Genomic DNA, 14287 nt, shown 5'->3' on the forward strand with positions numbered 1-14287 from the left:
AGTCGTTTTCGACTCACTTTGGCAAAAAGTGGAACAGCTCAAAAGAGAGTATTCGATAGTTCTAGATTGAGTTTAAATAAGGGCGAAAGTAACATGAGAGAGTTCTCTTCATCGACTCTCTCTTCTTCAAATTAAAGTGACAAGATGCAAGTATTGTTGAACTTTTTGGTCATAAATCGCTAGGTTGCGATGCAATCTAGCGTCTAAGTGTAAACAAGTTCGATTTAATTTGCATCTTGTCACTTTAATTTGCAGAAGAGAGAGTCGATGAAGAGAACTCTCTCATGTTACTTTCGCCCTTATTTAAACTCAATCTAGAGTTACTCACTTTAGAGTAAAGCTGATTTTTTACAAAATTAGAGTAAATCTAACTCCCTTTTATTTTATTCGAAATTAACAAAATGAGTAGATTTCTACTCAGTTTTACAGATTTGTTTTGTTTTTTTTTTCTTTTTGATTTGGATTGAAAAAAATTGCAAAAAAAATGTAACATATCACACACATTTTATTGCTGATTAAAAAGTCTAACAAAATAACAATGTTACAAATACAGTAGACGTTCGATAAGTGCAACATGTTTACGTTTCAGTTACCGAATGAAATTCGCTAACTGCAACGACTGACAGCCGTCAAACAGTTGTCAATTGCTTTTGGACGCAGCCAGAATGCATTCAAAAACATCGCAATGCAGCTGTAGTGCATCTGAAAAACATCGCAACTCTGTTGACGTTTAGTTTTTGACAGATAGCGGTGCGATAACTGCAAAATTGTTGCACTTAGCGGACTTGCAGTTAAAAAGCTTTGCAGTTAAACCGTTTGCACTGAGCGAACGTCTACTGTAATCTTAAACAATATTTTTGATCTTAAATTAAAGGTACAGATCAGCATACAGTTGGGATCAAGGTTGGATTCATTCGAAGGTTCCTGCGGTGCTTCGAGGTGATGCTGCATCTCTTTGGGGGTCTTGCAGAATAATGTTAATTTGATGTTAATCGTGTTTGGTAATCCTTTTGAAACATTATTTTAAGTTGAATATCTTGCAAATAGTATAATATCGTCATAATTCGCGTAGCACCGCGGGGCTCTGGGCAAGTTCCTGGCTCGGTTCCTGGAAAACAATAATCATGAATTAGGAATTATTGAACAATAACTGCATTATTCCGTATGTAGCTAATATAAATAAACTTACCATGCCTTATTAAAACAAACTTCGCAGGAAACAAGTGTTCAAATCATCTATATACTTCAATCACAGAGAACAGACATCCAGGCTAGAATAAATTTCTTTCGGAAGGTTGTGTAAGGAGTGGTAAGGATTTGAATCTTTACTTGAGTATTACCCGTTGCAAGAAAATAGAGAGCGAAAAAGGTGCAAAATCGCTAATAGACCTCCGCTGGTATGTTTAATCGTTATGGTATCTTCTACAATAAGTGCGCGAATTGGCCAAGGAATACTGCGCCGAAAACACCGAAATGATTTTTCTTACAGGCGGAGATGTATGGGCGCTTGCGCGTACAAATTTTCGCGCAACGCATAATAAGGTTGCAAACCAATACACGATGACAACACTAACGCCACCAAACACCATATTGCCACAGTCAGTGGTGAATTGAAACATTTCAAGTGGAGAACTAAATTAGTATGGGAAATTAAGCGATTGCAGCGCCACGCTATTGCCACTTGTGTTGCCGATTTCAAATGGCCGTTAAATTCCTTACACAGTTTCGGAACTGGACTTGGATGTCTGTTCTCTGTGCTTCAATATTCAACGATGAATGAATATTCGGTGAATACTTTCACAGCAGCAACTTAGGATTATTTTCACAAGATTTGACCGTTACATCCCTAATAGAAAAATATGATACAACGTGCTTAACAACCCTTTCGGGCTATCATCTTGATCATACACGGAATTATACAATCATTCACCCAATCGCCAGTGTATAATACATTTTTATTAGGGATGTGAGTAAATTTAAACAGCTAATACTCAAAAGAGAGTAAAGCGCAGTTTTTTGATAACTGAGTAGAAAGCTACTCAGTTCGTCAAAATAATGTTACTCACTTTTGACAGTTATTGCCAAAGTATGGAAGTGAGTCAAAAACTACTCACTTTAGAGTAGTTTTCAACGAGCGTGTAATGAACAAAATCAACAAACCTTGACGATTGCCGCAAAAGTGAAGATAAGTATTGCACTCATTTCAAACAAATTTTCACCAAAGTTTCCAAATATTATAAAAAACAGTGCAAACAACATTGATTTTTTGAATTAATGAAAATTGTTCCATTTTGGAATATCAGTTTGATAATTCCTAGTTAATACAACAGTATAAAAAGTTTTCAAATGCGGTGTGCGAGATAGGCACTACCTTCAATGGGTGGATTAATCTGCTTTGCGACAGTTGCCAGCATCCGAGCAATGAAATCAAAACAGAAAAAGTGTTGCCGTTCAGGTGGCTGTTCACTCTTCGCTTCTCTACCTATTATGTTTCCAGTTCAAAACCGAATTAGCGACATTTTTTCTTTGACTTCCGCTGCTTTTGCCTTGCGTTAAACACAATGTCGGAAGTGGGGCGCTGTATTGTACACCTGGTGCTCTATACAGCGCCCCACTTCCGACATTGTGCTTAACGCAAGGCAAAAGCAGCGGAAGTCAAAGAAAAAATGTCGCTAATTTGGTTTTGAACTGGAATCATAATATTTTCTCTGTTTCTCACGTCCACTCACACTCAAAAAGCTCTCGCGAGTTCCACTCCCATACACTCAAATTAATTGACTGATAGATTGTGCGTTCATTCCTGGTGATCGCCAACGCTAGTTCCGTCATGCCAACACAACCATCCGGCCACCGAGACGGCCCCATAGTGGATCACGAGGCGATTATCCCAACCGCTGAAGGAACTGGCGGAGCGCACGACGAGGCACTTTATGCTCTTCCCCAATAATAGCTTTAGCATTGATTGGTTTAACAAATAAAACCAGCGCGATCACTGATTATTCAAATTTGGCATTTATTTCTATTTTAAAATCAATCCCACGTGTAAATAGCTGTATTATTCTTTCCAATGGAAACTAAGCGCTGAACGATTAAAAACCAAAAGTGACGCACTTAAATTCTATCATGATTGAATCGACAAAAATTTGATAGCGCTGCACACATTTTTCAAGTGCAAAAGCAATTGGTCACAATCTAAGTGCAGAACTTTTAAATTTAATGTGTTATTTATTCTGAGTGTACCTACAAAGAAAGACTCTCGAGGCAAAAATCGCACTCTTTTATCCAAAATCATCATCGGCTCTTTTTTCGTTCCCCTCTTTCTCGCTCATTTTTTTTGTCTCTGTTTTGGGGTTCGTTCGCTCCCTCGCGACGAGGTAGAATCAAAACACCGCTCTACAGCATGTTGCAAAACTCTTTTGATTTTGAAAAGAATTTTTTGCAATTACGTGCCATAAGATTGCACTTTTCAGTCGCCGTAACTGTGCAGAAATGGCCTACTTTTCTTGACTAGCTCAAGAGTGCCGAAAAGTAGTACTTTTCAGCACTTTTAAGAGTGCCGAAAAGTACTACTTTTCGGCACCTTTGCAATGGTACACTTTTCACAAGTTTCCTGAAGCACTAATGTTCTTCCGTATACATTTGTCTATTCGATGGCTTCTCCTATGTCTATTTGGCAGATCGAACCTGAATAGAAGCAATTTTACTTCTGGTTTGATCAACCAAACAGACGTAGAGTCAGCAGCACAAAAAACGCTCTTTGACGACGCGACTCCGAGTAGTTGTGACACTTATTGACATAGCCTACCTGATTGAAAAAAAATGGCCTTGTGCGCATGCATGCTCGCACGTGGTTTTAGCTGAGACCTGTCTGAGCAGTCAGAAATGATCGTACTTAAGGGTATTTTTCATAATTGCAAAAAATGTTGTATGCAACGCGTTGCAAAACTCGATTTTTTCAGCACTTGTCGTATTTATCCAACTCGGCAAGCCTCGTTGGATAAATGTACGACTCGTGCTGAAAAAATCATCATTTTGCAACTTGTTGCATAAATAACTAATTAAGCCTGCACTGAAATAAATTTTGTTGTGGAAACTACACTGAACCAAAACATCATCCTTCAATCGACTGCAAAGTAATTCGCACCCGCCCTTTAACGAACGTCATTCGTTTGCCGAATGGTGTACAACCGACTGCTACAAATTCGGATGACAAAAGCCCGAATGATGATCATCGCAAAATCGAATGATTGCTCAGGTGGAAACCGAATGATGTGTCTTACGTTATGCAGAGGAGATTGATATGATAATTAGATGAAGAACGTTTGGATATAGTATGAAAACCGAATGATATATTTTAATAACTTCTCCACTTTTTAGGGAATGCAATAAATAACGCCAAGATTAATCTTTTCATATTTATTAATCAAACTATCGAAACGATGCCAAAATAATTGACATCAAACACAAACATTTTCTTCGAAAAAATAGAGGGAAACCCGTTTACTATCCAACGGCATGCAGCATAACGGATGATCACTGGTGGGCTGGGAAAAGGGAATCGGGAATGGAAGCCTCACGATCCAAGACACTTCACTCCGAAATCGGATGACGGCCACGGAATGAAGTTAGCACATGCAACAACTCGTCATCTCCGCTTTCGCTGCGGCTCCTCTGTCTGCCACAAGTTCAAGTTAATTTTCCTGGAAAGATAAAATACAAGTACATATTTTCTGAAATTCTGTGTTTTAATAAGAAAAATGCGTGTCTTACCTAAAAATTCTAAATTTCTGCCTCAGTGTTCCGTGTTTCATCTTCTATGTGAAAATACAAATGGCGGAAGAAAGATTGCGGGCTCAGCATCGACCTCAACCGCTGCCGAGAACTCGACCGTCAATCACTTCACACGCGGATGACGAATCATCCTGAAAGTGGATGACAGTCGTAATGGGGCGCAACCAAAACACTGTTCATGCTGTTCATCCACTTATGGTAGGGTAGTCAGTTGCACTTTTTCAGGTCACAAATCGAATGAAGGAGCATTCGAAAATTGAAGTAAACATCATCGGCATGAGGAATGATGTTGTGTTGATATTGCTGTGATAAAGCATACGCTCGGTTCTGTCATACGGAAATGAAATTATCAATTTTAAACAGACGGGGAATGATAAAAAATACGAAACAAGGATGATGTTTGGGTTCAGTGTACCGATTCCATAGTAAAATTACTAACCGTACCTATGATTCTCAAACGACTCATGACTTCAAAGATGACTGTGGAGTTTGGTATTTCACTGGGAAGGAATCACCCCTCACGTGCAGCACACACAACTTACCCAGGCTGACGTCGGTTCGCAAGTGGCAAGAGTGAACGCGGTTGGGTGACGCATGGAGTTGTTGCTACGCAAGCAGGGATGCTGACATTGTCTGCTTGACAGTTCGCATCCCATTCAGATGCGCTATATCGCCTGCTGTGATCATTCTCTTTATCACAGCTTTATTCAGTACATCTTATATCTCACATCCTTCTTCTACTCTAAAGAAATTTTACACATTTTTAACATAAAATTGAATTTTCGTATCTCAATTTGGAGTATTTACTTACAAATATTCACCATAATTAACTGTTATATTACATCGTCACATACGTTGCAATTGGTGCCATGAAGCTCAATGAGGTACAGATACAGGTGGCGCAGATAAACATTGCAAACCACTAGTTGTCTCTTTCGTTCTACCGCTGATCAAATGCAACTCAATTAGTGACGTCACTAATTGAGTTGTATTTGATCAGCGGTAGAACAAAAGAGACAACTAGTGGTTTGCAATGTTTATCTGCGCCACCTGTATCTGTACCTCATTGCATGAAGCTGCCGAATATAGTTTTCATTGAGATACCATTCTGCTGCCGCTACTTTGTTTTCACAGACTTGTTAAAATCCCAAAATGGCCACCACAGTGGCCGACTTTGGCACCTACTCACGATTTTGAACGCACAAATCTCTTCGTAAACAAAACCAGCGCACTTGTTCTTCTTATTTTCAGCTTATTACAAGTGAACAAGAACAGAATAATAAAATGCACTGTTGTTCGAAGCTTGCTTCTTGAGATTTGTGCGTTTGAAATTATGATGCACTGTTGAAGCGGGATTTTAAGACGTTTGTCCTTAAATGCAGGAATGACATTTTCCGACGAGAAATGGTAGCTTGCACAGTGACGTCATCATTATCTCTCTCTTTTCCTCTCGTTCGGGGTAGCTCGATACAGCCGTCCTTGCTCTCCAAATAATTTTGAGGATAATGCTTAAAAATCATGTGATTTCGTTGAAGTTTAGTTTGTAATGCAAGCCTCTATACTTGTAATATTTAAGAAAATTCCCGCTTTGGTACTGGGTGGTTCTGAAAAAAAAATCTTGCTCTTTCAGTCTTTATTCAATCTTATACTTGAATTTATCCCATTGCTCCGTCGTTTAAATTCGAGATATCTGATAAAATACATTATATAGATAAAGAGAATAAAGCATTGTCATTCATTGGAACACTAGCCACAGAAAGCAAACTGCATCATCATATGTTATCCTTCTTTTGGCCAGCCAACATTGACGACACCCTTTGATAAACGATTTATTGTAACCATTCGATTCCACATTTGCACGAATCAAAACTACTGGATTTTTCTAATAGTTTTATTTTTGCGTACATTACTAAGATCTATCGGCCACGACAAACAACACGATGCAAACTTCCGGTCCAATATTTGCACGAAGCAAAACGGGATCTTTCCCCTAGCTTTTCGTCAGCGAACATTGTCGGAATTCTTCCTCCATGGCAAACAACACGCTGTAAGCTTCGGATCCGACATTTGTGCGAAGCAAAACAACAGGATCTTTCTAACCTAGCTTTTCGTCAGCGGACATTGCCGGGATTCTCCCTCCACGGCAAACAACATGCTGTAAGCATTCGATCCGACATTTGTACGAAGCAAAACAACAGGATCTTTCTAACCTTGCTTTTCGGCAGCAGACATTGCCGGAGGTTTTCCCCCACGGCAAACAACACGCTGTAAGCATTCGATCCGACATTTGCACGATGCAAAACAACAGGATCTTTCTAACCTTGCTTTTCGGCAGCGGACATTGCCGGAGGTTTTTCCCCACGGCAAACAACACGCTGTAAGCATTCGATCCGACATTTGCACGATGCAAAACAACAGGATCTTTCTAACCTTGCTTTTCGGCAGCGGACATTGCCGGAGGTTTTCCCTCACGGCAAACAACACGCTGTAAGCATTCGATCCGACATTTGCACGATGCAAAACAACAGGATCTTTCTAACCTTGCTTTTCGGCAGCGGACATTGCCGGAGGTTTTCCCCCACGGCAAACAACACGCTGTAAGCATTCGATCCGACATTTGCACGATGCAAAACAACAGGATCTTTCTAACCTTGCTTTTCGGCAGCGGACATTGCCGGAGGTTTTCCCCCACGGCAAACAACACGCTGTAAGCATTCGATCCGACATTTGCACGATGCAAAACAACAGGATCTTTCTAACCTTGCTTTTCGGCAGCGGACATTGCCGGAGGTTTTTCCCCACGGCAAACAACACGCTGTAAGCATTCGATCCGACATTTGCACGATGCAAAACAACAGGATCTTTCTAACCTTGCTTTTCGGCAGCGGACATTGCCGGAGGTTTTCCCCCACGGCAAACAACACGCTGTAAGCATTCGATCCGACATTTGCACGATGCAAAACAACAGGATCTTTCTAACCTTGCTTTTCGGCAGCGGACATTGCCGGAGGTTTTTCCCCACGGCAAACAACACGCTGTAAGCATTCGATCCGACATTTGCACGATGCAAAACAACAGGATCTTTCTAACCTTGCTTTTCGGCAGCGGACATTGCCGGAGGTTTTCCCCCACGGCAAACAACACGCTGTAAGCACAAAACAAAACAATTCGATCACTCTAGCGCTGCTGGATTTTTTTTCTTGTCGCACTTTCACACTCTTTCCCGTCAATAATTTCTCATACACAGTTTTTCGCAGGCATGCTCCAGCGGGAGCTACGTCCTCGTAAAATATTTATCACACCGAACTTCCACTTTTCACATATGGGTTTTGTGTTTCCGTCACTTGTTCACTATTGCATGCACATTGAAGGGTGATTCCTCCCAGCGAAAATGTAGGTTCCTTTTCTTAAATTAAACGAAAAACTGGCAGGAATTCGCCAATGTGGAGTTTGGTATTTCACTGGGAAGGAATCACCCCTCACGTGCAGCACACACAACTTACCCAGGCTGACGTCGGTTCGCAAGTGGCAAGAGTGAACGCGGTTGGGTGACGCATGGAGTTGTTGCTACGCAAGCAGGGATGCTGACATTGTCTGCTTGACAGTTCGCATCCCATTCAGATGCGCTATATCGCCTGCTGTGATCATTCTCTTTATCACAGCTTTATTCAGTACATCTTATATCTCACAATGACCTTCTCTTATCTGCTTTCATTCATCCAGTCGTCCAGATGCAGGTCCATATCTTATGAATCATGAATCGTGGACGTTAAGAGAAGTTGATCGAAGAGCCTTTGGAGTCTTCGAACTTGTGCTGACGAACAATATAGGGTATGTGTGCCATCAGTAATCTCATGCTCCCATATTCATCCTATTCGAAAACAAGCGATTGCGGCACCGATTGATTCCGTTCTTTTTGTTTTCATGGGTGCTCACTTCTAACAAAAAATACAAAAATAAGAAACAAAACAAACAGCGCTTCAATCCTTTGTTTTTCGTAGGATGAAAATGGGAGCCACATGCTTAATAAGGGAACCAATACCCTATGTTTCCTCCAGTTCCAAACTTGTTAATGTGCGAATTAGCGACATTTTTTTTCTTTTACTTCCACTGCTTTTGCCTTGCGTTTAACCAAGAAACCGAGGTCACGTCATTAGGATGTCGGATAGCAACCCGACTAAAATGATTCTCCAGAGTCATCTGACCGGTACAAGAAGACGTGCACACTAAGATTCAGATGTTCCAGCTCAGTAATTTTTTCGCTGAGTTCAGTATTTTTTCCATCTTTTTACTGAGTTTTCAACAGCAGATTTATCTCGGTACACTCGGTTATCGTATTTACCGTTCACCAGTAACGATATTTACCGCGCATCAGTAATTTTTGACAGTTTATTATCTGAGCTCGGTAAGTCATTTACAAAATATCCGCAAAAGAAATAACCGAGCGTACCGAGTTAAATCTGCTGTTGAGAACTCAGTAAAAAGATGGGAAAAATACCGAGCTGATCTTAGTGTGTGTTGCGCAACGAGCTAGTTGGGTCGATCAAGTGGAGGACGATTTGCGGACCCTTCGCAGAGTGCGGAACTGGAGACACACATCCATGGATCGAGCAGACTGGAGACGACTGTACGTAGGAGAGGACCAAGAGAGAACACTCAGGACTTAGTCTGACAGGTAAGGTAAGTACGAGTAACCGAAAAACGAATCCATCGCAAAAATAAAAGAGATCATGAGGAAAATGTGATTCGTCAGGCGCAAGAGATGAGATGCAAGACAGAATGATATGCGGAGGGTGTACCAAATTGTCACATGGCGTGCGGAGAAAATCCGTGATAGAAACTTGCTGACAGATAAAATAATGGTATGGTGGCTACCAGGAGGATAGAGCATCGACAGGAGTGCGCGTAAACTTGTAGACCCATCATCTGTTTATTGATCTCAAGGCGGCGTACGATTCGGTGAAGCGAAACGTGTTATTGAAGATTATGATCGAACATGGTTTTCCAGCGAAGCAGGTTAGACTGATTCGTGTGACGCTTGATGGATCGAAATCAATTGTACGGGTTGTACATGAAATTTCGTCATCGTTCGCAGCCTTAGACGGACTGAAGCAGAGCGATGCTCTTTTAGAACTTACTGTTCAACACATATAGCACTGGAAGGAGCTATAATTAAGGAGAATTGGTGTGCAAACGAGCAGAACCATTATCACACGGTTGCATATGATTCCAGGCTCATTATCGGGAACAACCGCAAGACCGTGGAAGAGGCGTTCATACCTTTTAATAGGGAGCCTACGAGTAGAATTGGGCTTACGATTAACACCACTAATACCAAGTACCGTAAACCGGGGTCAAATTGATCTCCGGGTCGAAATTGATCAGACGTTTTTCCGTTAGATAAAGCATGCTTTAAACAGTATTCTTGCATGTATCGTTTAGTATGTGCTTCCTACATTACGATACTTGGAAGGGAACTATGTTAAGTTTGTTTGATCTAACTGAAAAATGTCTGATCAATTTCGACCCGGAGATCAATTTGACCCCGGTTTACGGTACCAGTGGCCCACTACGAGTTGTAGGCCATTAAGTAAATAAGGTAGATATATTCAAACTGCTTGTTGGTGCTTTGTGCGATTCTGATTTTCGATTAATTACAGCTTATGTTCATGCTCTTACCCAGCCTAAAAGTCCCTATATCCAGCAAACAATCCTAGGATTTCTTTCGAAACTTTAAAATCATGTACTTGTTATATCCAAAACCTATATTTTACCTTCATCTTTACCGTTCACTGGGATCATTCTCATACTTAATGGGGATCCCACTCCTTCCTTCTTCAACAACTGCCGGCGCATCCCGTCCCAAGTTCTGCTCCAAACCTTGCCACGATCGACCCTGCAGAGCATCTCCTGAACTAACCTGAGCAACCTCATTCTTACCTCGCAGCTGAATCTCCCGGCAATCTTGACTTCCATTCGTAGCCGCGTCCATTTCAACCCGATTCACATTCCGAACCTTACCGGTTACCAAACTGACATCCGCCGGAGCATCATCCACCAGCCCGGCATCGAACTCCTTGTACAGCCGTCCATTGGGAAGAACATCGCAAAAGTCGGAACTGTAGCTGTCCGGAAATTGACCGGTCCAGGCCGGATTGAACGCAAGTTCACACTCGTACACCGATACCAGCGGTTTGAAGAAGTCTCTCGAGGTGAACAGGTCGTTCTCCGGGCAACCAATCAGCACGAAGCAATCGATCTCCAAAAAGTTGGCCAACTTGGCAGGGTTGATCTTGCCCACGGAAATAATATACGACCGGATGCCGCGAGCCTTTGCCATCTTCTGAATCCGGTTGACCACGTCCAGATACCCGCTAGCGGTCAAGGTCGCCACCACAATGCCCAGCGAACTGGCATCCTTACATTTCTCGATGTAGTAGAACCGCCGTCGCAGCCATTTCGAATCCAGTGGGTTCGCTCGGGTCAGTTGTTCCGCTTCCGGATCGAAACGGAACCATTGCGACGCCTTGATGCCATTGGTTGTGTTAAAGAAACTCTGATTGTCCCGACCAATGTAGATGCAGGTTGAACCTTCATAAGTGCGACCATGCAGTTTCCAGCACAGCAGATCCGGCTGCTCGCCGGATAGGGCCAACTGACCGACGGTGGCGTTTGGGAAGGAACCTTGTACGAAAGGAAGAAAATTGTTATCAAGATTCTAACAGGAATTCCATTAATAATTGAACCGGGAATTTCTCTCGGATTCATCCCGAATCCAACACCCACCTTTAATTTTCTCTTCCACATCCCGAGCAACGTGAGCAAAACTCACATCGTAGAAGATGCCCAGCTCAATCCCACGATCGGCAAACTCCTGCTCCACGGCTTCCACGAACCGTTCCACAACCAGTCGACCTTTGACGAAAACGTACTTGATGGGCAACCGGGCCGCTCGGCTGAGACAGGCATGCCCGAAGTGTATCATCGCATCGGCCCCAATATGTGAAGCGGCTATCTCATCCACACAGCAGCTCCCGTAGGATGTGTCTCCCAAAATGTGAATACCGGACTGCGAGGACTGCTGCAGCAGCTCGGCAATGGCTGTGCTGAACGGCAGCATCGCATCCGGAAATTGAAGGCACACCTGGAGGCAAAACAAATTTCACGAATTCGTAGATAACCACCATTTAGTCTACTACAAACCTTCTGGAAACCGTGTTCCCGTATCCAGCCGACACATTCCGCCAGTTGAGCGTCGTTCCAGAAGTCGTCCAGCTGAATGTCAACACACTCCGGCTGACTGGAGTCGGTGAGGTCTACCTGCCGCTCGATTGCAGCCGCTTCACTGGAACTGAAGGCCGAGGTCATAACGCGTGCGTTTCGATCGCAGAAAAAGCACTAAACTTCTATGGACTTTTTGAAGATTAGTAATTATTTATTACTAGGTTTTTCCAAAAAAAATGCATGTGCTGTGCAAATGGTTGCTTGTGTTTACTTTCACCAGTGTTGCCACATTTAAATCTGTATATTGCCTTCCAAAAATCTTTATAATCTGTATCACCATGTTTTGCCAAAAATCTGTATGAAATCTATAAGATTTTGCGGAAAATCTGTTCGAAATTCTGTAAGTTTCAGAAAAATCTGTATAATCTGTATAATTTCCAAAAATCTGTAATTATTGGTATACAGAATTCTGTATGAAAAGCTGCGAGAAAATCTGCATGGTTACAGAAAAATCTGTATATGTGGCATCCCTGACTTTCACTGTTTCTTTTGGTCCGTGAGCAGAAAAAAAAATCATCAAAATCATTTTAATGATTGTAATTGTCAAAAAAGGGAATATCAACGAAAATAATAAGGCTGTGCGCTAGGTTGTGCGATTCCTATTTTGAACCGGTAAAGGTTTGCAAAGGTTGTCATCACGCTCGTTGAAAACTACTCTAAAGTGAGTCGTTTTCGACTCACTTTGGTACAAAGTGGAACAGCTCAAAAGAGAGTAAAGTCCCGTTACTCACTTTTGAGTAACGGTGGAATTTGAAAAAATAGAGTAGCTTCAACTCACTTTCTTTATTTGGATAAAAGCAAAAGTGAGTAACTGCTACTCACTTTTGCTAATTATTTTTTTTAGAAAATTTGCTTTTAAGAATAACAATAAAACGAATTAAAATACGCAACTAATGAACTTTATTAATTTAAATTACGTGAACATTAAACACAAACATTTACAATAAATAAATATATAAAAAAATCATGAATCAGCTTCCTTCGGTCTGTTCCTTGCAAGGGCCATGGTCTTTCCTTTTTGGATCGATTGGCATCGTTGACGACCCACGGATGATCCTTCTGCTCTTTTGAGAGCTGGCAGCGATGTGAACGGTAATCCCATAATCCTTTCGAACCGATTTCCCCGTAACGGATCCATGGATGTTTATCGGCTTCGGGTATCCTCTTGTGCAATTCCTGCAAAATATTTTTGTAGCCAATAATGAGACTATTCCATTATATTGGATTTATTTCAAATGGGAGACTTAAGCCTGGAACACATAGCGTCCGTTCCGTCGAGGTTTGCGTTTTTTTGACAGTTTTCCCATGGGAAATGTGTCAAACTACTGTCACGCACACGCAAACGTATGCATTGTGTGGGGCACTTTACCTTGCTGTTCTAATTGGCCTCCTAAAGTGAGGTTAAGTTTTGTGAAATCCCGTTTCGTATTTTAGTGATTGAGTCGTTTCAGATAAAATTTAATGTGGGATCGGGGTAGAAAAAATCGTTTTATCGATAGATTTACCAAAAAAATAATGTTTAAACTGATGGGGAACTGGTATTTCCCTTTCAAACTTCCAAATTTTCACGACATAACCTCAACTTTTAATCGCCAATAGTTTTCACTATAAATAATTACTTAAACTGATGTATAAAATAAACTATTTGGCGAAAAATTCAACTTTGCTCATTTGCATGAGCGGACTTGAAATTTTTACAAGTTTTTGGCCGTTACGGGAGAGTAGGATTGTACAGCCATTACTCAAAAGTGAGTAAACTCAAATTTTCTTCTGGGAGAGTAGAAAGCTACTCAGTTCAGTAAAAAAATGTTACTCACTTTTGACAGTTTTCGCAAAAGTATTGAAGTGAGTCGAAAACGACTCACTTTAGAGTAGTTTTCAACGAGCGTGTGAGAAAACCGCTTCACTGTCAAAATTTTCACGCGTGAAATTTCTCCGCGGAGAAATCAAGCTACCTAACTTTTGGGTCGATTTTACTCAAAGCTGAGTATATCTAATAAACTAGTTACCCAAAATTAGGTTGTTTTCCCAGAGATGCATCTACCCAATGGGGGTCCTTGAGCCCAATAAGCCAATTTTGAGTAAATGTAGGTATACTCAGATTCAGTGTTGCATTTGAACTGAACGCGAGCCAAAAATGAACTGAACGCGTTCAATTTTTTGAACATGAACGCAGTAAACATTGAACTTGCGTGTCAGAGCTTTTCACTGC

At 41.4% G+C, this 14287-nt stretch overlaps 1 protein-coding gene and 1 long non-coding RNA gene across 2 annotated transcripts; both read right to left on the reverse strand.

The window, feature by feature from the left end:
- Positions 1–4401: 4401 nt before the first annotated feature.
- Positions 4402–5619, reverse strand: LOC115257028 (uncharacterized). Its single transcript, XR_003892913.2, has 2 exons — positions 4771–5619; positions 4402–4700 (listed from the first exon to the last, which is right to left on the reverse strand). It is a non-coding gene; the product is annotated as an uncharacterized LOC115257028 (long non-coding RNA).
- Positions 5620–10538: 4919 nt separating this feature from the next.
- Positions 10539–12309, reverse strand: LOC109427460 (2-(3-amino-3-carboxypropyl)histidine synthase subunit 2-like). Its single transcript, XM_019703013.4, has 3 exons — positions 11995–12309; positions 11578–11935; positions 10539–11475 (listed from the first exon to the last, which is right to left on the reverse strand). Exons 1-3 carry the CDS (start codon positions 12157–12159, stop codon positions 10574–10576), a joined length of 1425 nt encoding a protein of 474 aa, XP_019558558.3. The 5' UTR covers positions 12160–12309; the 3' UTR covers positions 10539–10573.
- Positions 12310–14287: the final 1978 nt, after the last annotated feature.

This window comes from Aedes albopictus, chromosome 1 (assembly GCF_035046485.1).
Source record: "Aedes albopictus strain Foshan chromosome 1, AalbF5, whole genome shotgun sequence".
NCBI lineage: Eukaryota > Metazoa > Arthropoda > Insecta > Diptera > Culicidae > Aedes > Aedes albopictus.